Source organism: Fringilla coelebs, assembly GCF_963513975.1.
Source record: "Fringilla coelebs genome assembly, chromosome: 10".
In the NCBI taxonomy this organism is placed as follows: Eukaryota; Metazoa; Chordata; class Aves; order Passeriformes; family Fringillidae; genus Fringilla; species Fringilla coelebs.
The window spans coordinates 4,022,681-4,044,737 of NC_140036.1; the positions used below are offsets into that span (position 1 = coordinate 4,022,681).

Below are 22,057 nucleotides of genomic sequence, written 5' to 3' on the forward strand. Positions count from 1 at the left end.
GGCAATGTGAAGCCAAGACCAGCTGGCCAGTGTGCTGCTCCCCTCCTGCACCACCTCCAGCTTTGCTCCCACAGGACAGACAGGCCTTGTTTTCCTCCAAGGCTGCCTGGTCCTACTCCAGCTGCCTGGCAAGCACAGCAGCCCTGCCTTCCCAGGGCAGGAGAAGAAGCCAGCCCTCCCCAGCAGGAAGAGCAGGGCAAGGGGAAACCCAAGCAGGAAAACTTGGAGCTGTGGTCTGAAAGTATTTGCACCCCTGCTCTGTCAGCCACAAGATCAGCACTGACATGGGCTGTGGAGGTGGAGGTGGCCCTGCCATGGGACAGTTCTGTATCCACAGGAGTTGTCCCCACAGCACCAGGAAGCCTGGTCCCACTGCCAGCCAGCAGAGCAGCCCACAGCCTCCTGTCCCACAGCTGGCTCAGTATGTAATGCAGCCAGAAGGTTTTAACCTAGTCTTGGAAATAAATTAGGGGGTTTTGTTTGATTTTTTTTTTTTTTAATAAAAACACTTTATGGAAACTGTTTTGTTTTGGGTTTTTTGTTTTGTTTTTGTTTTGGTTTTCTTAAAAGTAGTTGCCCAAGGAGGAGGAATGAGTGTTGTTGTATTTGACAGATGGGCTTTATTGGTACCCCACCCATGGGGCCCTGCACCCACTCCAGCTTGTGCTGGTGTGGGGTGGGAGCCCAAAGCACCCAGTGTGAGTGCAGCAGCAGGGGAGGGCTGGCACCTCGGAGCCTCACCTCCTCACTCCCGGGCTGTTTTACTTTCATCACTGTCCAAATCATCATCATCCTCGGTGAACAGTGCATCCACATCCTCCTCTTCCTCCTTCTCCTCCTCCTCTCGAGCCAGCAGCTTCTTGAAGACCTCAAACTCCTCTGGGGTAGAGTAGGCCAGGCTGGCCAGGAAGTCTTTCTCCGGGAGCTGAAGGATGTCCTTCAGTTTTGGGTTACTAATCTGGGTTTGTCCTTTGTGTGGGGTCTTGTAGAGCCCCCGGCGCTCCAGGAAGATGTGCCGGTTCCGGAGTTCGGCAAAGGGCATTTGGAAGAGCCGAGCCTTCACCATCTCCTTCTGCTGGACCCCCATTCTGAAGTAGGCGTACTGCGGGCGGAACGGGGGGTGTCAGGCACAGCCCTATGCCCGCAGCCGGTTCTGCCAGGAACCTGGGTCTCGATTCTCACCTGGAACTGGTGATAGAGGGTGCTCGGCTCCTCCAGCAGGACGGCGGGGCAGGTCCCCAGCACCTCCCGCAGCTGCTCCGCCGTGAAAAGGCAGCGCTCCCGCAGCAGCCGCACCGCCGCCTCCAGCCTCCTCCGGGGCACGTGGAAGAGCTGGGGGCAGCGGCTCACGGCGCGCTGCAGGCGGCCTGCGGGCGGCAGCAGCTCAGCGGGCAGCTCCGCGGCACTGCCCCGCTGTCCCCCCCGCAGCCCCGCTCGCTGCCCTACCTCCGTCCAGCCCCAGGCGCCGCAGCTCCTCGGCGCGCTCCCGGAGCCGCTCCGTGGGCAGCCGCAGCAGCGCCGGGCTCCGCTCCAGCAGCGCCAGGGCGGCCTCGGCGCTCAGCCCGAGCAGCAGCAGCTGCGCCGCCGCCGCCTCCCGGTGCTCGGGGCCGAGCCGGGGCTGCAGCGCCAGGAGCCGCCGGGCCTGCTCCTGGCTGAAGCCCATGGTCCGCAGCGCCGCCAGCTCCCCGCAGCCGCGACGAGCGCCCGGCCCGGGGGCGGCGGGCAGCGCCCGGCCCGGCCCCAGCGCCCGGCCGGCGCCGCACGGCAGCAGCAGCAGCCGCAGCCGCCCCGCCATGGCCGCGGCGAGGGGAGGGGCCGGGCCTGCCCCGCTCCGCCCCGGCCCGGAGCGGCCGCGATCCCGCCCTGGGCAGAGCCGGGGGAGCGGGGCCCGGCACGGCCTCTCCGGGCGCCCAGGGCTGGAGCACCGGAGCAGGAGCAGCCCGGGGCCCTGGGCAGAGCGCGGGCAGCGCGCCTCGCCCGCTCCGATTCCCGCAGAGCCGATCCCCGCCGGGTCAGAGCCGGGGCGCAGTGCCACAGAACGCAGGTGAGGGCAAGTTGTTGGAGATGGCAGACTCCAAAGCTGGATTTAAAGCTAATTAGTAATTAAGCCGAGTCCTCTTGCTTCTCTGCAGCGCTGCAGCAGCCCGCCAAACCGTTGCCTTCTTCCCAAGCAGCCTGATCCCGGCCGACGTGTACCCCAAAATGTTCCTGTTACCCATGTCTCAACCAAATTCTCTTTATTGAATCTATTTTTTCTTCCCAATATCTCTGTCTCATCAAAATCGAGGGCTGTTTTCCTGAATATAGACAGGACACTTATATTAAAAAAAAGTGGACACTACCCACCCCTCTCACCCAAAGCATGCAATTACATGTCTGGTTTTCACTCTCCTCTATGCACACATACTCCAGAGAATCAACAGACATGCTCTCATTCATTTATTCATTCACTTTTCAGAAAAATATATAAACTACATATAAAAAGTAAAACCAGGCAATAAAAATATTTATGAACAATTTAAACAACATTAAATCTTTGCCTCGCATTTTTGAAACACATCCTGGGTAAGAGCAGTAATAAACCAAGTATCTGTGGGCATCAGCAGGTAACCCTCCAATGGGACCTATCCTGCTAACAGAGCTCAGACTTCTTTAAGCTGTTCCTAGATGAAGAAGGCTTTAGAGCGAGGTGTCAGCTGGCTCAGCAGAGGCAAACACCTCCTGCCAGCTGTAATCTGCCAGGTTCACGGGCTGGCGCAGCCAAGGAGCCTCTACCAGCCTGGCCAGGGTCATGCGCTGCTCTGGAACGGGGTGCAGGAGCCCGGCCAGCAGATCCATGAGACCTGGGCAGAGACAGCAGAGGATGGCTCAGGCTGGAGTTTAGGGAGGTTGGGAATGAGAGACACAGTCTGTGTTCAAAGAATGACAAATCTCCCAAACTCTGCTGCACTGAGCAGCTTTCCAAATCATCACAGAGCACATTAGGGAGCACTTTTTCAGTCTTCCCCTTTATTTCAGGTGAAAAGACACTGCTTATACTTTCCCAGGAGATCTGCTCCTCTTGAAAAGCAAATGGGAAGAGCTCTGTCCTTAAGAGCTCTGTCCTGGATTGCCAAGCCAATCGTGTTCTATTTGCCATCTGCGTGGCAGATGTCTTCAGTTCAGTGGGCAGTTTTCCTTTTCTCTTCCACACCCAGTCCTCCCTCCTGGGGGACCCCTGCTGATAACAGGGATTGAATGTCCCTGCATGGCTGATAAGAACTACAGCATCCCACTGGGAGATGTGAGCCCAGGGGCAGGAGCCAAGCATTCCTACCTGGATATAATCTGGAGATTCTGGAACACCAGCACAGCCTCTCCACTGGATTCCCAGAGGAACAGCAGCTGCCTCTGCCACTGGATCTTCAGAGGATTCTGCACCCTTCTACAGGATCCCTGCTCCAGCAGAACCACCCCTGGCACTGCAGGAGGGCTGCAGCCACAATTCCAATGGCAGTGCTGCCAACACCCTGACCCACAGCGTGTCAGGGTGAGTTCTGACACTGCCAGTGCTGTTTTAGTTTACTGCATTGTTTATTCTATCTTTTTATTTTCTTCCCTAATAAAATAGGGAAGAAAAATAGAATAAAAAGTTCTAATAAAGAACTGTTATTCCTGCTCCCATATTTTTGCCTAAAAGCCCCCCTTAGTTTTAAATGTATAACAATTCAGAGGGAGGGGGTTTATATTTTCCATTTCAGGGGAGGCTCCTGCCTTCCTTAGCAGACTCCTGTCTTTGCAAACCAAGACAAGCTCACCTTCTGACACGGGGCGGGGAGGACTCAGGACAGCTGCCAAGGCCTCCTCCAGCTCACAGAAGGGATTCTCCCCCAGCACCAGGGTGTAAAGGGTGATGCCAAGCGACCACATCTCCAGCTCAGGGCCATGGTACCTGTGCAGGGATAAGCTTGCTTCAACTCAGATTGCAACTACAGAGCTGTATGCTAAAGAAAGTGAAAAGAAAAAATGGGCCTTGAAAGCCCTTGCTTCTAATTTTTATTTTAACATAGGAAATTTGTGGGAATTCTAAGAAGGTTCTCATGTGTTTGAAGAGTCTGCATTATCCTCCTGCAGGAACTAAAACCAACCACAGAACAGCCAACCAGTTTCTGTTGATGAGTATGAGGTGTAACATGCACTCAGACTTCCACACATGTAAGCTGGTGACAAGAACTTACCCCTCCACCTTCTTCATCATCAGCCAAAACTGTCAAGCAAATATTTAACTGCAAGAGCAAACACATCCTCCCAGCCCTTTCAAAACAAAAGTTACTTGGAAAAAACTATTAACTATCTCAATTCCAACTGACTAAAAATGACAGTTCCTTCACACAGTAAGAGGTGGAACTCCCAGGGCAGAGCTGCTTGCTTCACCTTTCATCTCATTCCCAGCAGGAATTTCCTCTCCTCCTTGCATTGCTTCTCCCCCCACTCCTTTAGGAGGAGGACCCATGGAAACAGCTGTGAAGCAGGAGCAAGATCCATCCATTACAGCAGTAATTGTAAAAATTACTGTAAAATTGTAAAATCCCCTGGGATGGGGAGGCTTCCTTGTGGAGCACCACCTGCCAGGTACAGAGCACTTGGAGAGGGAGAGAAAAGGGAAGAGAGCCAAGATTTCGGCAGCACATCCAAAACAGCAGCAAGAGAAGCTTCAAGGGAAGAATTCTTGAGTCCCAAGGAGTACAAAAATCAGTGGGGAGATGAACAAGGATCAAACTGCAGAAATTCAAATAGAGGGAAGCATGTAGAAAAGAGAACAGAGAGGATGAGAGTGGGAGGGTACAAAGCACAGACATGCAGGGAGAAGGTGCAATCAACAGCAATACCTGCTTACTCCACCTCTCTGAAAGAGCAGCTTTTGCTAGAGAAAGCCTGACAACAGTTTTAGAAACACCTTTGTACATATTCAAGCTTTTACATCTTGATTTTTGTCCCTAGAGTGCCCTACTTTGTATGCACTCAGCCCTTCACAGTGATTTCTGCCACTGCAGTGCCTTAAATCTCGCTGCATCTCCTGTGGTTGGATACTCTAGCAGCATTCCAATGGCACAGCAGCTTGGCTTCTCTATCCCAGCCCTGCCCACGTGGGTTATTTTTGGTGTGATGGCACAAAAATGACTTTTCAGAGGGTGACATACGGTTTGCCAGACAGCACTTCTGGTGAGCAGTATTCAATTGTCCCACAGAAGGTATAAAATAATTTCCCAGGTTCCAGGTAGGCAGCTGAACCAAAATCCACTAATTTAATTGTGAAATCTTCAGCAATGACAATATTTTCATCCTTGATATCTCTGTGAAGGATGTTCCTGCAGTGGAGATACCCAACAGCTGATACAAGCTGGAAGAGACAGAAGGAACTGGGTGTTACTACATAGAGTCCCTGAATAATTGATGGAGCATCACAGCTTTCCCAGAGTCACATTTTGGCTTGTTTTGACACTGCCTAAACAAGATTTACATCCTAATTATGGAAACTGAAATGGCCTCAGGCCTGCCTGTCATCACTGCTGCAGTGCTCTTGGAAGAGACACTTTAAAGAGCCTTTGCTGCTTTCATCTCACAGATGTGCAGGAGGAGGGGATGCTGCAGTCAGGATGTGATTGAGAGCATTGGAGCCACAATCCTGCAAGTTACTCTATTTTTATCCCAGCTTCATTTGGAGGGTCCTTTGGTTTCTCCAGAAGGATATTACTGTGTGCCTTCCATGCTGCAGGATGACAAAGCATTTGAGAGCCAAGTTGGGTATAAATAACACAGTCACTGCTCAACTCCATTCTTTTTCCTGCACGATTCATGCTTTAATGCCATAATTAAGGATAATATGAGAATGATATCACCTTGGAGATGATCCTGACTCCTACAATGTTTTTAACAAGAAAAGCAGATGGCTGAGGGAGAAAAGTTTCTATTTATAATACAAATCTGCCTCTGCAGAGAAATGCAGTGCAGATCTGAGGGAACAATTCAGCCTTGCAAACCCCAGGCTGGGTTAGGGAAAGGGCTGATCCATCACAAGGCTAAAGGGACACCTTTGGCTTCCATCTTCCATCAGCACCCCAGGTGAGGGCAGGGTGGGCACAGCAAGGGTGTGTGGGGGGGGGTTATCACATGCACAGCAATTCCTGCATACCCTACAGCAAGGAATTTACTCCAAAACTCGTGAGGGGAAATTACCTGGGGACTGCTGCTGTGGTTAACTCACTAAACAAAGGACAGTTCAGCCCTCAGGCAAGCTCCTGACTCATGGGAAACTACCCTGAGTTACTTTGCATTATGCCACCTTAAAATCCAATATAATTTCTTCATTTAAAGAGCAGAGCTCTTAACTCCTGTAACCAATCTAAACTAAGCACTGAAGTAAGTGAAAACGTGGCTTTCTGCAGGCTTGGGGCAGCTTCTGTGAGTTTTCCTCCTTCGTCAGAGGAAATGTGAGTGATGGTGTCTGGGTGACAGGGGCTGTGAGCTGTCCTGGTAACAGCTGAGGGCTCATGGCTCCAGAGGAAACCCTCACAGGCAGGAAGGTCCTGGAGAGGCTTTTTTGTTGTTTCTAAGTAAACCTTAACAAGGTTAAGGTTTCAATTAGCAGCATTTCAATTAGCAGCATTTCAATCAGCTCTACAGAATGGTGAGGAAAGGTTCTGCAGGTATTGAGCTCTAGTGCCAGCTGATCAACCAGTATTAAGTGGAACAGAATCCTGGTTCTTACATTAACCAATTCTCACCTGCATGTAGCAATTCTGCTCTCACCTGTCTGAATATGTAACTTGCTAATGGCTCATCCAAGTTGGGCTGGTTATCAATAAATGTAAAGAGGTCCAGACCAGATCCATGCTTCTCCATCACCAGCTGGAAGAAGCATTCATTTTCAAATACATCCAGCACCTATAAATAAAAGACCTGTTTAATCATGTGCTTCATCCTCAAAAAGTGCCTTTTCCTTTTTTTTTTTTTTTAACAAACACTGTTCTCCTCTTGGAGATTTAATTGGTGTATGTTATAATCTTTAAAGTCTCATTTCACTGAGCACAAATGTTTCCAGAAAAGAGGACAGGATTAAAACTGGAGCAGAATAAAATCTGAGAGGAATTCTCTTTCTGAAGAAAAAAAACCAACCAACCAACCACCACCATCTCCTAAACCAAAATCAGCAACCTCAAAACAAAGAGTATGAAACAAGATGTGTCCAGATTATTTACTGAACTAGTACATGTTCAGATGTGACATCACACTTCCAAGATATGCATCTTATCTTGAAATAGCTTTTTTTCTGTTAAGAATCCCATCTTCAGATCAGTTTGGGGTAAAAGTGTGGAAGCAAGCAACAATCTGCTGTGACACACCTTCCAAAACAAAGCAGAATAAACAGGTTCCTTTCTCTCCTGAAAAGGCAGATTCAGTAGAGGACACTTCACTCCTGAAGAGGAACACCAGACACCCAGGATGCAACCAAACCACCTGGTGCAGTGCAAACTGCATCAGTTCCCAGCCACTGTACCTTAATGATACTGGGGTGCTGCAGCTTCTTCAGGATTGCAATTTCTTGAGTGACCCTCCCCAGGTCAGGATCATCCACCCAGCAGTCCTCCAGCACCCTCTCCTTCCAGATGAACTTTACAATAACCTACACAGACAACAGATTCATCTGCCAAAGCATGCCTTGGAGTGTCAGGTAAATAAATTTCCAGGAAATCTGTTAGTGCCTCACATTACTAGAGGCATGGAAGTTACCTCATGTGAATAGCTCAGAGTATATTTGAATGTGTTTAAATTGATTTAGTCCTAGAAGCCAAACGATACACATAAATCATAAATGGAATCTATTTATTGCTGCTCTGAATTCCAAAGGTTTGGCAAGCCAGCTCTCTTATCAACCAGTTACAGCACATGGGTGCAGTGGAGGGAAAGAGCACTAAACATCCATGCAAGAGACTTGCCCTCTGAGCACCCAAAATACTTCTCCTGAAAAACTTGAGGTGCCACAATCTCAACACATCTACTCCCCATTTTGAGGATTTTGAGGTTTGCCATTCTCTTTAGTAACAGAAAACTAAAACCTATAATTCTGTTCAGATTAATGTCTACTTATTCCAACAGGTTCAGTTAGCTGCATTAATTAGTTCATTAACTCATTCTGTACCTGTTGTCTGAGGTAACATTTATACACAGCATCAATGTAAACATTTTGCACTTTGCTATCCTGTTTCCATACAGATTTCTGTTTAAACAAAACCCCAAACTACCAAAGAGAAGCTTTTGACAGTATAATGTTAACAGAATATGAATGCTCTAACCTTTCAGTTTTCATCCTAAATTATTATTGCAATAGAGCAACAAGAAATACTTCACCTCCTGCTGATCTTTCTTGCTCCTGGCACTCCAGACAAAGCCAAAAGAGCCTTTGCCAATAAGATTGAGAGTGCTGTAATTTTTTGCATATTCTCCCTCACATGCTCTTAATCCTTCAAGATCTTCAGCTCTTTGGGAATTGTTGAAAAGTGAAGCTGATCTGATGGCCTAAGGACAGATATATAGGTCACAACAGCAGCAAAAAATCACCAGCCACAGAATCACATTTGTAAAATTAATAAATACTGAAAAGAACATACACATCTGCAAGAATAGATAAAATGAGGAAACCTTGGTAGAACTGCATTATATATATAATATGTATATATATGTGTGTGTGTGTATATATGTTTTATATCTGTGTGTGTGTATAAATATATAATATATATGTTATATATATGTGTGTATAAATATAGATATAGGATAGTGAGTATCCTGCAGTTTGGAACTGCACTGTTCAGGCTGGAAAGGTAACACCAGAAGTGTTACAAAATAGCAATTGAGATTTTGTTTTAGTATATAAAAATAAAGTAGGGAAAAGAAGAAACAGCAACATCCACCCCACCAACTCATGTCATTAATATGAAAATCTTCTTGACTTTAGCTTCAGCTTGGCAGTCAAACAAGGAGAGAAATGCTCAATATTCAAAGGCAGGATTTCTTACTTCTCCAAGACTTTTAGTAGAAAGATCAGCAACAGACTGGGAAGAGTTTGCCAGGCTGGCAAGCAAATGCTGAGTCTTTGCTAGAGCTTCTTTTTGGCTCTGTGAAATGCCTTTCACCACCCAGACACAGAAAAGCACAGTGGGATCCTGCAGCTCTGCACATTTCACCTCAAAGAGTATGCCTGCAGAAACAGGTGAGGAAATGAAAATGGTACAATGTAACTTCAGTGTTGAACAAGACCACAGATGTTTTAGGACAAAATTCAGAGCTTTTGACAAAAAGTGCAGAATTTGGGGGACAGCTGCTCAGTAAAGAATCATCAGAGGGGCTGACACCAGCAGAGCTGTTCTAGAGATACCTATCAGCTACCTCCAGAGTTCCCACTCCAGCAGAGACTTGTCAGTGTGCAATTGTGATTATTCATTTCAGCTGTTATTCTAGATTACATAAAACCAGGGATTTTATTCAACAAGCTACTGAATGCAGCTGAAGGAGTGAATGAAGCAAATTCCATGATACAATTTTAATGCCATTTACAGTTTTACAGGAGCAAAACTGGAGTTTGTATTTTCTGTTCAGAAAAAGTTATAAGGTTCAAACTTTTTAATTGTGTTTTGAGAGTATTTCTGATTTTTCAGTAGGGATTAATTTCTTACCACCTTTGTATTTTATACCACCTCCTTTTCTGATACCCTCTGGGTAGACTTAAATACCATTTTTTCCTTCTAGATGCTTCTTCCTTCCTCCCCACTGTGAGTTTCTAACCATAACTGCCTGCACTCTGCAAAACTGTGGGTGAAAAGGAGCACCCCAATAAGAGTTTGGGAAGGAGACAAGGTGTTACTTACTGAACTGTGAACCATCTCTGTGACAGCAATTCCCAATGTAGCTGCCTTCCAGAATCTCCCAGCTCAAAGGAGCTGCTGCATTTAGCCTGCCTTCTTCTTTCACTGGGGTTGATGTTACTTTGATCTCCATATTTTGCTGCCTGAGGAACTGACAGTGTTCTTCAGGCCTACCTTTGCTTTTCAGGGGATTTCTGTGTGACTTTACCCCCACAGTTTCTGCAAGGGTTTCAGGTTGCTCAGGAAATGCTTTGGAGGATTCCTCAGAGTTTTGTAAATGCCTTCTGGAGGCCAGCCATCCAGAATCAGCTTCTGTGGCAGCACCATTCAGCAGCTGCTTTCCTTGATGAGTGGAAATGGCACCGTTGGTCTCAATTAGCACATTGGAGTCCACTGCATCAGAGCAGCATCCTCCTGCAAGAGCTGCAGTTACACCTAAAGAACTGTCTGAGTTCCCCTTGACACCAGCATTCAGCCCCAGTACCTCAACACCAGAGCAAATACAGTTCAGATCAGATTCTTTCACATCTTCAGAGGCTGTGGCAGCTCCTGGTGCAGAAGCACTGCAGCCTGGTTTATTTCCTGAGCAAACATCACAGCCAGTGTTTCTCTCACGTGCCAAGAAGGGCAAAGAATCATTTAGCAGGCAGTTGTCAGAATGTTTTGCATCACACATGGAGTTTGTTTTTGACACCTGCCCTGGAACCATGTGGCTTTTCAAGTCTTGTCTGCAGGTGAGAGCTGTCCCAGGCCATGGCTCATCCAGTGTTGGTGTTCCAGGTGAGTTACAGGTGGCTGCAGAAGGCAGCTTCACTGGGCCACAGGCTGGGGCATTTAAATTGTCTTCTGGTCTGGAACAAACAGGCAACAACAGTTACTGCAGGAGATCCTGCACTGTGACAGCTTCTCTCTGCAGTCTCCCTGTTCTGACCTAAATCCCACTGTTGTGAGTCAGGTGATGTGAGAGAGCCTTGCAGAGAGCATCTTTTGAGAATTATTTGATCCTGAAGTTTCCACTGTTCTATACTGTGCCACTGCTCTGATTGTGTCAAGGCAGTTTTTGGGATAAGGCTCTGGTGGACTGAGAGGCCATCTGTAGCAAGGCTGCCCTCAGAGCAAAGACTCAAAGTGATCAGCAACATCATGATTACAAAACAAGAAAACTGTCCTGCTTTATAATACCCATTTAAATATGGTCACTATTTAAAACCTGGACCAATAGTTTTATTTCAAGTTTAAAAGCAAAAGGCAGAAAGCTGTTTGCACAGGCATCCAAAATCCTGACAAATTTACCAAAGAAGAGCAGGTACACTCAAATGGCACTCTTTCCCTATGGATCATTTCCTTCTCTAGCCTCATTTCTAAATATAGATCATAAACCATTTACCACCACAAAAAAAAACCCTAATACACATGGGAAGTGTTTTGCCAGTTGATGGGGGTGATGGAATGGGCACAGACACCAATGGATAGGATGGTCTTATTTTTACTATTAATATTGAGGCAACACAGAAGAAAAAAGATACATTTGATAAAACAATAAGGTTATTACTCACTCAGCTTTAGCAACAAGCAAAAATAAGCAAGGTGATGCATCTGATCACTAGTATAGGAGAAAGAAAAGTGATTGAGAAAGATCCATCAGCAATTGCCTAAATATTTTACCTTCATCCAGAGTTTGCAATTGCTGGGCAGCACCTTTTTTCAGTGAGGACCTGGAGAACCCTTCCCAGCAACTGGGAAAACCCCATGCAGTGCATCCACTTGTAGGTGAGGTCTCCAAGTTTGCCCAAAAAAGGGATCCAGCTTTACAGGCCCAAATGACTTTTTGTGCAGAAAACACCTGGTTCTGATGGCCCACTACTCAACCAGCCAGGGCCAGGGCTGTGAGGGTTTTGCCTAAAATATTCTACTAACAGACCTGCAGGGATATCTGTTGGGGCAATTCCTTAATATACCTTAATATACCTTTGTATATTCCTTTGTATAACACAAGGTTATACAAATGTTTCTACAACAGCAGGTTTGGCATTAAGAACAACTAAAATGAATGTTTTGATCATCTGTTTTTAACTTTGATGGTATTAATAGCATCATGCTCAAGATTCATCTTTTAAGTCAATTTGGTGCTTAGGCCTGCTGTTCAGGCCTCAGCAGGATGCTTCCAGTCCTGAAAACAGAAGTTGCCTTGTCTGACCAACAGCAGATGGATGTCTCCATCCACCAGGTTTTGGAGATATGCTTTGACAGAAACACAAGCCCTGAAAAAACAGCTGTTGCCCAGCTACCTGTAATATTTTAGACTAAATCAATTAGTTTTATGTTAGGCCATTAATAATGGAACTGTTTAGGAAGTATGCAGAATATCTACATCAGGTCACTTGTGTGATGATTTTTAAAATGATCACATTTCAAACCTTTTTATCCACCTAAAGTGTTTGCTTAAAATATCCATTGATTTCCAGAATTATACCATGTTCAAAAATCTCTAACAGGGAAAATACAAAAGCTTAACACAGCTTTACAGAGCTCATATAAATACATAAGAAATAAATAAATGCAGAGCTGTACCTTTAAGAATGCATCCATGGCACAAGGTATTTTGCAAACATTGCCATTAGTAAAAATTCAGCATAGAAAAATAATGGAGAGCACTTAGAGTCCTTACTTACAAGTATGAGAGATGTAAACTAGGATGACACTGGCAGCCACTTTAAAAAGCAGCAAGATCTGTGCTGTAATAGTCTGTACCTTAAAATGGATAGTAAATATTTACTGTGGTGGAGAAAAACACAACTGTAGCAGTTGTAGCTAGAATTGTTAATGTGGAAGGCTTAAAATTTGACTTAAGGTGGGGCCATGAGCATCAGATATGTTCTTCTACAGAATTTCTAACCTTGTAACAGAGAAAAGACCTGGAAATGTACAAGAAAAAATGGCTGTACAAGAAAAAATCCATTAAAACAGTACCCTGTTTTAATGGATGACCTGACAGTTATACCAAGCACCAGAAGGAATAACACTCAGAATTCCCTCCAGGTAACCTGATTTCAGTGCAACACCAGCTGGAAGGAGATAAACATCCACTATTTATTATTAGTGAGGCTAATTAGCTTAGTCTGGATGAAACATTTGGTCCCCTTTAGAGCTGGAATTTCTGTACCTTTACAATGGTAGCTTGTGCAGATATAAATAAAAATCTAAGGCAGGGACAGCTCAGCCTGTCTTGCAAACAGCACTCAGATTCTAAAGACAGCAAAGCATGGAAGGCTCTTGCTACACCTTCCCACAGGCATCAAACAGGTGAAAAAATCAGCTTTTGCTGGGGATTGCCATCACAGCTCTTCATTTTCCCAAGTGAATATGCAGTCTGTGAAATGCCTACCTATTATTGGGGGTGGATGCTGCTTCAGGAGGTGAGGGAGGAGAAAAGAAACTGGTCCCATTCTTTTGTTTATTCTCATCAGGTATTAATTTGTCATCTTTGTGTTGTTGCTCCAATTTCTGCTCTTCATCTCTTGGCAGAAGGTGTGCTAAAGATGCAGCCAAGAAGCTGCTCTCTGTACCAAACAGGAAACAAAAACACACCAATTTAAACTTTTATATTTAGGCTTCAGAGGCTACAGGGATTAAAAATAAACTTGGAACTGCCTTGGTCTGTCTTTTCCCTAAGGAATTGAGTATAAAAGCCTTGATTGAGGCAAAACAGTCAAAATACAAGCATTCCACTCTACTTTGAAATCACCACATGCAGGAATCTACATGTTTTAGGGTTGCCAAAATTTGCTTTTCTAGCAAAGCTCTTGGGCAGATATTGGTATCACATGTTAGCTACTGGAACTGAAGTTCAGAGGCCTAAAAAAATGCCAATAATGTGAAGAGACTGAAATGAAAATGATCATACAGCAGCAGCATTAAAAAAAAAAAAAGCTCAAACCACATATATACAGCCCATTCGAAACCCATATAATGAAAAGGTTTGGACTGGATTTATGTAACTCACTGAAGCTGTAAGATTAAAAAAAATATTTTAAAAAAACATGTTTGAAAGAAGAGCAGATGAAGTTCTTTCCTTCCCCAGTGACAACAGATCAGAAGAAAAATATGAGTTTTGAAGATGAAATAAACCAAGTATTATTGCTGCAGAAGATAATAAGTGAACAAATCTAGATTTGAATCTACAACAATGTTTAATTAGTAACAGCTGAGTGCCAACAATGCTTCTTCACTGAAGAACTGAACTACTCCTAGATTAGGGGCATCATTTCATCAAAGAATTACCTAAGAAATTGTACACTGTCTACTAACTCTTCTTTGTTCCAGTGGGGTGCAATGGTTTCAGCACAGATGTGCATTTCTAAGCAAAAAGAAATAGGGGGGGAAAAAAAGGAGATAAAACCAGCCTAAAATGTGGTATGGATGAAAGCATGAACTTGCTGGTGTTCTCTGTGTTGGGCAGAGCTGGCTGGAAAAGACAGATATGGAAACACGAGGCTTCTTTGCTTCTGTTTATTCATGCTGTGTTCAGAGAAGTAACATTTTGGTAAATTCTGATGCAAACTGCATCAGGGGAATAAGTGATGCCTCCCTGATTGAAATACAGCAACCATAACATTGACTATTAGTCAGCAGCACAAGGCAATTCAGAATATCAGATTTTTCCCTTAAAATATTAATCCTAAGTAGCTACAGCTCTGCTGCAGTACAGTCACAAAAGCTATATTTTACACATTTTAAAATACCACAGGGTCCTAGCAGGGAAGGGAGGGAAGGGAAGTGCTTGTTAAGTACAAAGTGTTCTCTATGCTCACTGTAATTTCCAAACTGGATATTCAGTTTTATCTTCTTGGCAACGAAGAGAGAAGCTCAATCTTAGGTGAACAATTCTCTTGACCTGAAGTTATAGTGGAAACCTGATTTTAAAAGTGCATGGAGGGCATTGCTTTTATGAAGAATGTTCTCATGTTTGTGGGTGAACCTCTAGTCTCTGCTCCTTTCCCCTTGGTTACAGCAGCCAGAGCCAGCTGTAAGGCAGGCACTGACACCTTCAAAAAGGCACTCACCTTCTGTCCCTGTGGGATCATCCAGAGGAGTGAAAGGCAAAGAACTGCCACTGCATCTTCCCATGTTGTTATAGAAACCAGGGATCAGGAATGTAATGTTCTAAAACAAAGAACAAAACCTTATAAAGCAAAGCCAGCTCTCACAGGATGGGGGCAAATGCTGACAGTCCCTGTCTGTGAACCTGATTCTCATGGACAGCCAGGCAAAAGTGATCCACATGACCAGTGGAGAGCACAGAACTGTGCAGCTTGCTTTGGGCCACTTGAAATCCATAGCAGCTCCTCAGCTGTGCAAGTCTCAGCAATTCCAGCATGGGAATTCTCATGTCATCCTACACCTCACTCACCAAACACGTGGAACACAGGGGTTTTGTGATGGCAAGGAGTGTAAAACAGCTTCACAATTCCAGTGGGTATGCTGCCACATGTAGCAGTCTTCTGGGAGGATATGAACTTATCTTACCTTTCCCAACAGATCTTTCTTCTCATAGCCAAAGAGCATTAAAGCAAAACTATCCGTGATGCCACAGATGATTCCATCTGACTGGACAGTGATCACACCACTGAGGGTGGAGAAAACCACAACTGTGGCAGAGTACTGATAGCCTGGGAGAGAGCCTTCTGCCTGTGGAATCTCATCTTTCTGCACTGCTTGCTCCTCCTCCAGATGGATGACTTCCAGCTTTAAACTGAGGGGAAACATGGTGCCCTCTCTGCATCGGCCTGCAGCTCGCTGGATCCTGAGGTTCTGAATCAAAGCAAGGAAACCCAACCAAACAAAAGTCAAACAAAACCTCTAATTGAACAAATGTTTTGGGTTTATTGCATGGTTCATATAAAATGACACAGCAATTCCCAGGAAAAAGGAGCAGGGAAAGAAAAGGAACCAATCTTGTGAGTATCAAAATGGACAACATCTGGTTTTTTAAGGATTTGGAATCCAGAGCTGAACTACTAAATAAATCTCCTGAAGATGAAGACCAGTCTATGCTGCAGCTTTTCAACAAATTAGGCATTCATAAGAAGCCCTCCTTCAACTCCCTATCTGCCCATTTTCATGGCAGATTTGCAAGACCTCGGTATTCTTTCACTCCTCAGACAGACATGATTGAAATGGGCTAAAGAATTAGAAGGAATCTTAAAGAGCTAACAGAGGGAGCACAGTGTCTTACAAAGCTAGGATTGGAGAAAAGTGTCTTTGACCAGGACAGATTGCAGTGAGAGGTCAGGGCATGCTCTCATTCCAGGTTAGGAACTCTTCAGGCAGCAGCCCCACAAGAAGGCAGCCCACCCTTTTCCAGGGGAATCAGGCTTCTCTCTGAAAAGGCTTTTCTGTTGTGTAAGGAGGGAAAGCAGCATGCACCCCAAATGGGAAGGCTGTGGAAGAATGAGGCTGGTGCTGGTACTGTACCTTTGGGATTTTTTTGCCTAGAGGAGGGATCTGCACAGAAGGAATCAGGTCCTTTATGTGGAGTCCAACTACTGCTTCCAGTGTTGGGTAGCCATGGAGATGAGCATAAAGGAGATCACAGGATGTAATGTTTCCCTGGGGAGGAAAATTTACAGGATTGTTAAAATGTTAACATTTTAGCCACAGTCCACTCAATGCTTTGACAATGGTTTCTGCAGTTACCTAAGCAGTGGCAGGGTCATTCTGCATTCCTTTGGTGGACACAACTCACTCAGCAAAAACAGACCCAGCTTAAAACAGTATTCCCATATCACTGTGCAGGGAGCCTGCCCTTTGCCCAGGAGAGAGGCAGAGGTGTCCAGTGCTCCTCAGAGAACTGTTCCTCAGCCAGATGATCCCCTCACAAGGACATCCATACCCCAAAGAATCAACCCCCTGCCAAACCAACACTGCTGAAGGATAAGACATCCCTTGAGGAGAGAGAGTGCATTTCTGTGTGGGCTGTCAAACACATCAGGGTGAGCCTCACCAGAGATCCATGCACAGCTCCTGCAGGCACAGCCCTGCTTTCAGGCCCTGCCATGCACACAGTCCATGTTCACAAACAGCAACCTGTGCCTGCTGCCTTTCAGACACCTTCCACTCCCACACAAACTCAATCTTGTTTGATTGTTAGGATAACACTTACCTCAGCTGTGAAGGAGACACGAGCTGAAAGTCTCTCCACTGGTTCCAGCACAACCACACAACACTGGGTGTCCTTGCTTCTTATTTGCCTCAGCCAGACTGAGACAGGGATCTTCTCACTGAGGTGGCCAATAACATCCACCTTCCCACCAGACCCAGAAATGGAGACATGACTTACTAAGACTGTGGTTACTTAGAACAAATTTCAAACAGGAGTAAGATACTGAGCTAAGATACCTCCCAGTCATTATTAGAAAAACACCATTTCTTGACTACTTACTATTATTTTATGGGAACAAACAGTTTTAATACAGAGATTTTTATACAGTTTTAATACAGAGATTAAAATGCCTGGAAATAATAGACCAAATGTTGTTACTTTTGTGTTATCTCTCCTCACCTCAGGAAGTCTAAAGGCATTAAGACTTCAGAATAATGAATGTACCACTCTAACACCTTGTACTCAGTGTGAAGTGCCTCTCAGAGACGTCCTATTTAAGGGATGTCCCATGGTGCTAATGAACACTCCCCATTAGTAACACAGTCCTTACTTTCAGCTGCAAAACAGCAGTTTCATTTCTTATGGGAAGAAATTCTTCTCAGATCAGAAAATATTTATTTATCTTATAGCCTGCAAGGCTCATCACAAGCCTTTTATGATTTTTATATTATCTTGACAGAATGGGTTTATGATTTACACAGTGACTCCTATAGAGTATTTGGAACAGCTTAGATTAAGTGCCTCTGTCAGACATTTAATTTTAATTCTCACTGAATCAAACTTGGATCTTTGCCCCCATCCCATATCCAGCTGAGGGCTCAGGAAGATAAGGCTCTGAGATACCAACAATTTCAGTTCACAAATAACACACCAGAAAGAATAGGAGCTCATTTTCCAAGGGCTCTCTAGTGGCAACTCACAACAGCAGCAAAAGGAAATAATATGGACATTTTCTCATGCAGCTCTCTTATAAATAACCCCATTCTAGGCAAAATATCAATTCCACTCTTTTGCACTAACTATGGTGTTTTGACACAGACATTTCACAGTATTGCAATGGCTTCAACCTTTATAATAAGCACAATCCAAATTGAGATTTAAAATACATTTCAAAATAAAATATTTTTTAAAATTTAAATACATTTTTAAGGACCAGACAATTGGGAAATTTTCCACAATAGACTTTTTCCTTGTTAGTCAATTTTGTAAAAATCTAATAGCCTTTAAGTTCTGATTTGCTCATGTCACAGTGACTCCATGTGTTGACAGCTACAAGGTTCTCATGGGTGTCCCCTTAAATCATCTTTTCCCCTTTGAATTCCCACACCTGCAAACTTTTAAACCAAGTAGTCCTGTAAATGACACAATTGTTAAATTCCCAAGGAGTTAAATATACCAGGGAATTATATAGAAAATGTAAAAAAAAAAAAAAAAAACCAAACCAAAGCCTACAAAACCACTTAATGTTGTGGAGAACATTTCCTTGAACATTTGACATACCACAGCTCCTGAAACCACTGCTGAACATTCAGAAGTTTCCAGGTACTCCTCACCCACTGCTTCCCATGCCTCTTGGCCAGATTTTGATATCAAGTGAGACAGCTTCTGACCAATGAGTTCCTGACTACTGCACCCAAGCAACTTGCAAGCTTGGTCATTGGCCACTAGGATCTAGAAAAGAACAGAAAAAAACCAAACCTAAACAAAGAATAATTTTTTTTAAGAGCTCATCATCTCCTCAGGTTGTTGCTTTAATGTCTTATAATATCTTGGTGGAAATAAAATGGCTCTTTACAATTCTTAGTTCATTATAGATTCTTATTCTAGAACATCCCTTGCCCACACATCTTTTTGGTTAAGAGGTTTGGAGACATTGCTTTCCTTCTAGGGAAACGTTTCCTGCTTTCTTTTAACTGCAAACAATGACATCCATGGAGGTAAAACTACAAAGTTGCATTTGCAAGCAAAGCCCAGGCAGGCCACAAAATTGCATCCAAACCCAGAGGTGTTCAGTGATCACCCCAGTCACTGGCACACTGGAGCCTGTGCAATGGAGCAAGGTGGGACTCTGTGTCTCTAAAATGGGCAAACCCAAACTGTCAGTTCAAGCTAAAACATGGCACAGCTCTTTAAAGGCATCAGAACCCAATTTTAGATTCTTCTCAGGACAGGAACAGAGAAATTCTTTCCCTCCCAGTGCAAATGAAGTGTTTACTGGGGCAGATAAAGACATCTTGTGCCACCACAAACACATTTCAGGGTTGGTGCTTTACAGAGAGAAGGCTTGAAGCACATTCTGCTCTTCCTTTCTTCCCTCATGTCACTCCACAGCCGCATTCTTATAGAAACATGGAATCACAGATTGGTTTGGGTAGGACAGGACCTCAAAGACCATCCACTTCCACCCCCCTGCCACAGGCAGGGACGCCTTCCACCAGCCAAGGTTGCTCCAAGCCTTATCCAACCAGGCTTAGAACATTTCCAGGAATGGGGAGACCACAACCTCCCTGGCCTGTTTGAGAAGAGACTCAACACATCCTTGCTTCTGCTATTATCCTGTGTATTCTGCTAACTGCAACCTGCAATGGAAATAAACTCATCAGCCTTTAGAAGACCACTGAGCTAGAGCAGACTACAAACTGCCTTCATGACACCGATTCCCTGCAGACACAGAAGATAAAAACATTAATTTCAGCCTGTTCTCACATAACCTGTAGCAGTTTTGGGGAGCTCAGTGCTGCAGGTTGTGCTGCAGGTACCTCTGTTGTGCTGGCATCCACGGTGAAGATGGCTTGGTTGGGGTTGCGTGCAGCAGCTGGGAGGTGCTGGCTGGATCCCTCCCCAGCTGGGGTGTGCAAAAAGGAGCAGGAACTTGGAGTGGAAGCAGAGAGAGAGGCAGAATCCCACTGAGCCCATGAGTTTCCAGTTTTGCTGGTACAAATGTTACGAGCTGTCAGGGAAGACAAACAGTAAGAGCTCCACTTCTCCCCTGTGAAAACATAAAGGTCAGCAATGTTGCTGTAACAGGAGTATCAGAAGAATGAAAGAAAGAATAAAAAAGCTGTCAGCTGAAGCAACTGTCAAGTAATCCCAAAATACATGCTTCTAGATTTTTAAAGAAAATAAAATCAGAGAAACTAAAGAAAACAGAAAGTATTCTCATAAATTTATCTTTCTGAATCTGGAACATATAAACTTAGTCCACACCACGTGCCAACCTTCATGAGTTTTAACCAGACTAGTTAACTTTTACTTTTTGCTTAGCAGTTTTTAAAATGTTTTGAAATCTCTCTAATTAAAAATGAAACAGTCATTAAATAATTGCAGTAAGTTCTCAAGCCCTTTTTAAAAACTGCATTAGTTGGAAGCCACTTAATTAACTGTTCACAGTATGTGACACTGAAATACCTGTGTCCACTCCAATGTTCTAGGCTACAAAGTGCCAAGTGATTGCACTACAAATTTCAAAGGCTCAGTGAGCACCTATCCAGTAATGTTTTCCCTGTAAGCTCTCCCAGCCTGCAGCAATCCATGGCTGAGGTGCTCACTGAACAAGTGCATCCTGTAAGATACATATTGCTGTTAGTTACCTCTAGGTTTGAGGAAGGGGAAGATCTGAAAGTGCCCAATAGCTCCTTGGGAACTCGGTCTCACCACAGAGTGCTCACCAGGCAGTGATGCTCCAAGCTGACAGAGCCCAGAGAGGCGACTTCTCCTGCTTTTGCTGCCCGAGGGGAAGGATCTACTCAGCATACCAGAGTCATTCAAGTGAGTAAGGACTAAGCCTGCTGATGAAGACAGAAGGGCCCCTTCAGAGGGGCTATAAGCCATGATCACACTCTGGTGGCCAGCCACGCTTCTGGAGCCACCATCTGCAAGAGAATCAAAGGACACAGAGTCAGGCTGGCAGCAGGGACAGACGCTGGCAGGTGACGATGCCTTCCGACCCAGCCACAAGCCTGCTAGTGACAGCAAAACGCTCATTCCTGAGCATCCTGCTATGTCTGTGTGGTTATTACAGAGCTGACTGCTGACTTGACATCCTGCCCAGGGGAGGGTTCCATCCCTCTGTGGACTTTCCACTGAAAAGTTGCATTCCGTGATCCTTCTGTGTCCCTCCCAACCCAGACCCTTCTGCCGGACACGTGTGACCGACAGGACTCCGCCAACACATTTCTTTCTGTCAGAGCTGCTGAGAACCCGGCCAGCACCCTCCCCACTTTCTGCTGCCTTTGAGATCAAAACCTTTGGACAATTTGGAAAGTCACTGGCAGTTTTGAATCAACAAGAGTAGCGCAGCCTCCCTCCCTCCCTCCCACACAGGGAGCCGGCCGGGGGCCCGCGGCCAGCGGCCCCCACCGGGACGGGACGGGAGGGGATGGGACGGGACAGGAGGGGACGGGACGGGACAGGACGGGACAGGACAGGACGGGACGGGACGGGACAGGACGGGACGGGCGAAGACAGGAGAGAACAGGACAGGAGGGGACAGGACCGGTCGGGACGAACTGCTCCGGTCCCAGGCACGGCCGCGGCTCCTCAGGGCGGCCCGCCACAGGCGGAGGGCGCGAAGCGGCGGCAGGCGGGACTGAGCAGCCACGGCACCCAATGAGCACGGGCGCTCTGAGAGCGGCACGGAGCGGAGCAAATGGGGCGCCAGCGCGGGAGGAGGAAAAACAGCTCGAGAGCCCGGGCGGTCGTTGGTCCCGCCGGCCTCTCCCTCCCCTTCCCCGCCGCCGCCACACGCAGTGCCCGCGCTCCGCGAGGCAGCGCGGCCGACCTGCTCCGGGGCGGGAGGCTGCGGGTGAAGGCCGTTCCGCAGGGGGATGGCTGCTCCTCCCAAGGGTTTGTAGGCGGGAGGATGAGGCCGAAGGCAGCGCGTAACGCGTCCGGCTCCAGGAGCCGGCGGAGGGGGAGCAGGTCCCGGCCGCCTCCCACCCCTCCTGCAAAGAACTACAACTCCCAGGAGCCAGCGGGGCGCAGCCGGCGCGCCTGC

At 45.9% G+C, this 22,057-nt stretch overlaps 2 protein-coding genes across 2 annotated transcripts; both read right to left on the reverse strand.

Moving 5' to 3' along the window:
* Positions 1 to 467: 467 nt before the first annotated feature.
* On the reverse strand, positions 468 to 1,795 carry MTERF4 (mitochondrial transcription termination factor 4; the record flags this gene model as incomplete). The annotated part of the gene is made up of 3 exons (XM_084211967.1): positions 468 to 1,102; positions 1,183 to 1,367; positions 1,447 to 1,795. The coding sequence occupies 3 exons, from the start codon at positions 1,793 to 1,795 to the stop codon at positions 746 to 748; spliced, it is 891 nt and encodes a 296-aa protein (XP_084068093.1). The 3' UTR covers positions 468 to 745.
* An 884-nt stretch (positions 1,796 to 2,679) lies between these two features.
* On the reverse strand, positions 2,680 to 21,157 carry PASK (PAS domain containing serine/threonine kinase; the record flags this gene model as incomplete). The annotated part of the gene is made up of 17 exons (XM_084211968.1): positions 2,680 to 2,843; positions 3,798 to 3,931; positions 5,181 to 5,380; positions 6,790 to 6,924; positions 7,538 to 7,663; positions 8,389 to 8,556; positions 9,054 to 9,235; positions 9,903 to 10,750; positions 13,285 to 13,459; positions 14,963 to 15,062; positions 15,426 to 15,710; positions 16,374 to 16,508; positions 17,062 to 17,202; positions 18,562 to 18,732; positions 19,821 to 20,050; positions 20,730 to 20,933; positions 21,097 to 21,157. 17 exons carry the CDS (start codon positions 21,155 to 21,157, stop codon positions 2,680 to 2,682), a joined length of 3,459 nt encoding a protein of 1,152 aa, XP_084068094.1.
* Between the last annotated feature and the right edge of the window lie 900 nt (positions 21,158 to 22,057).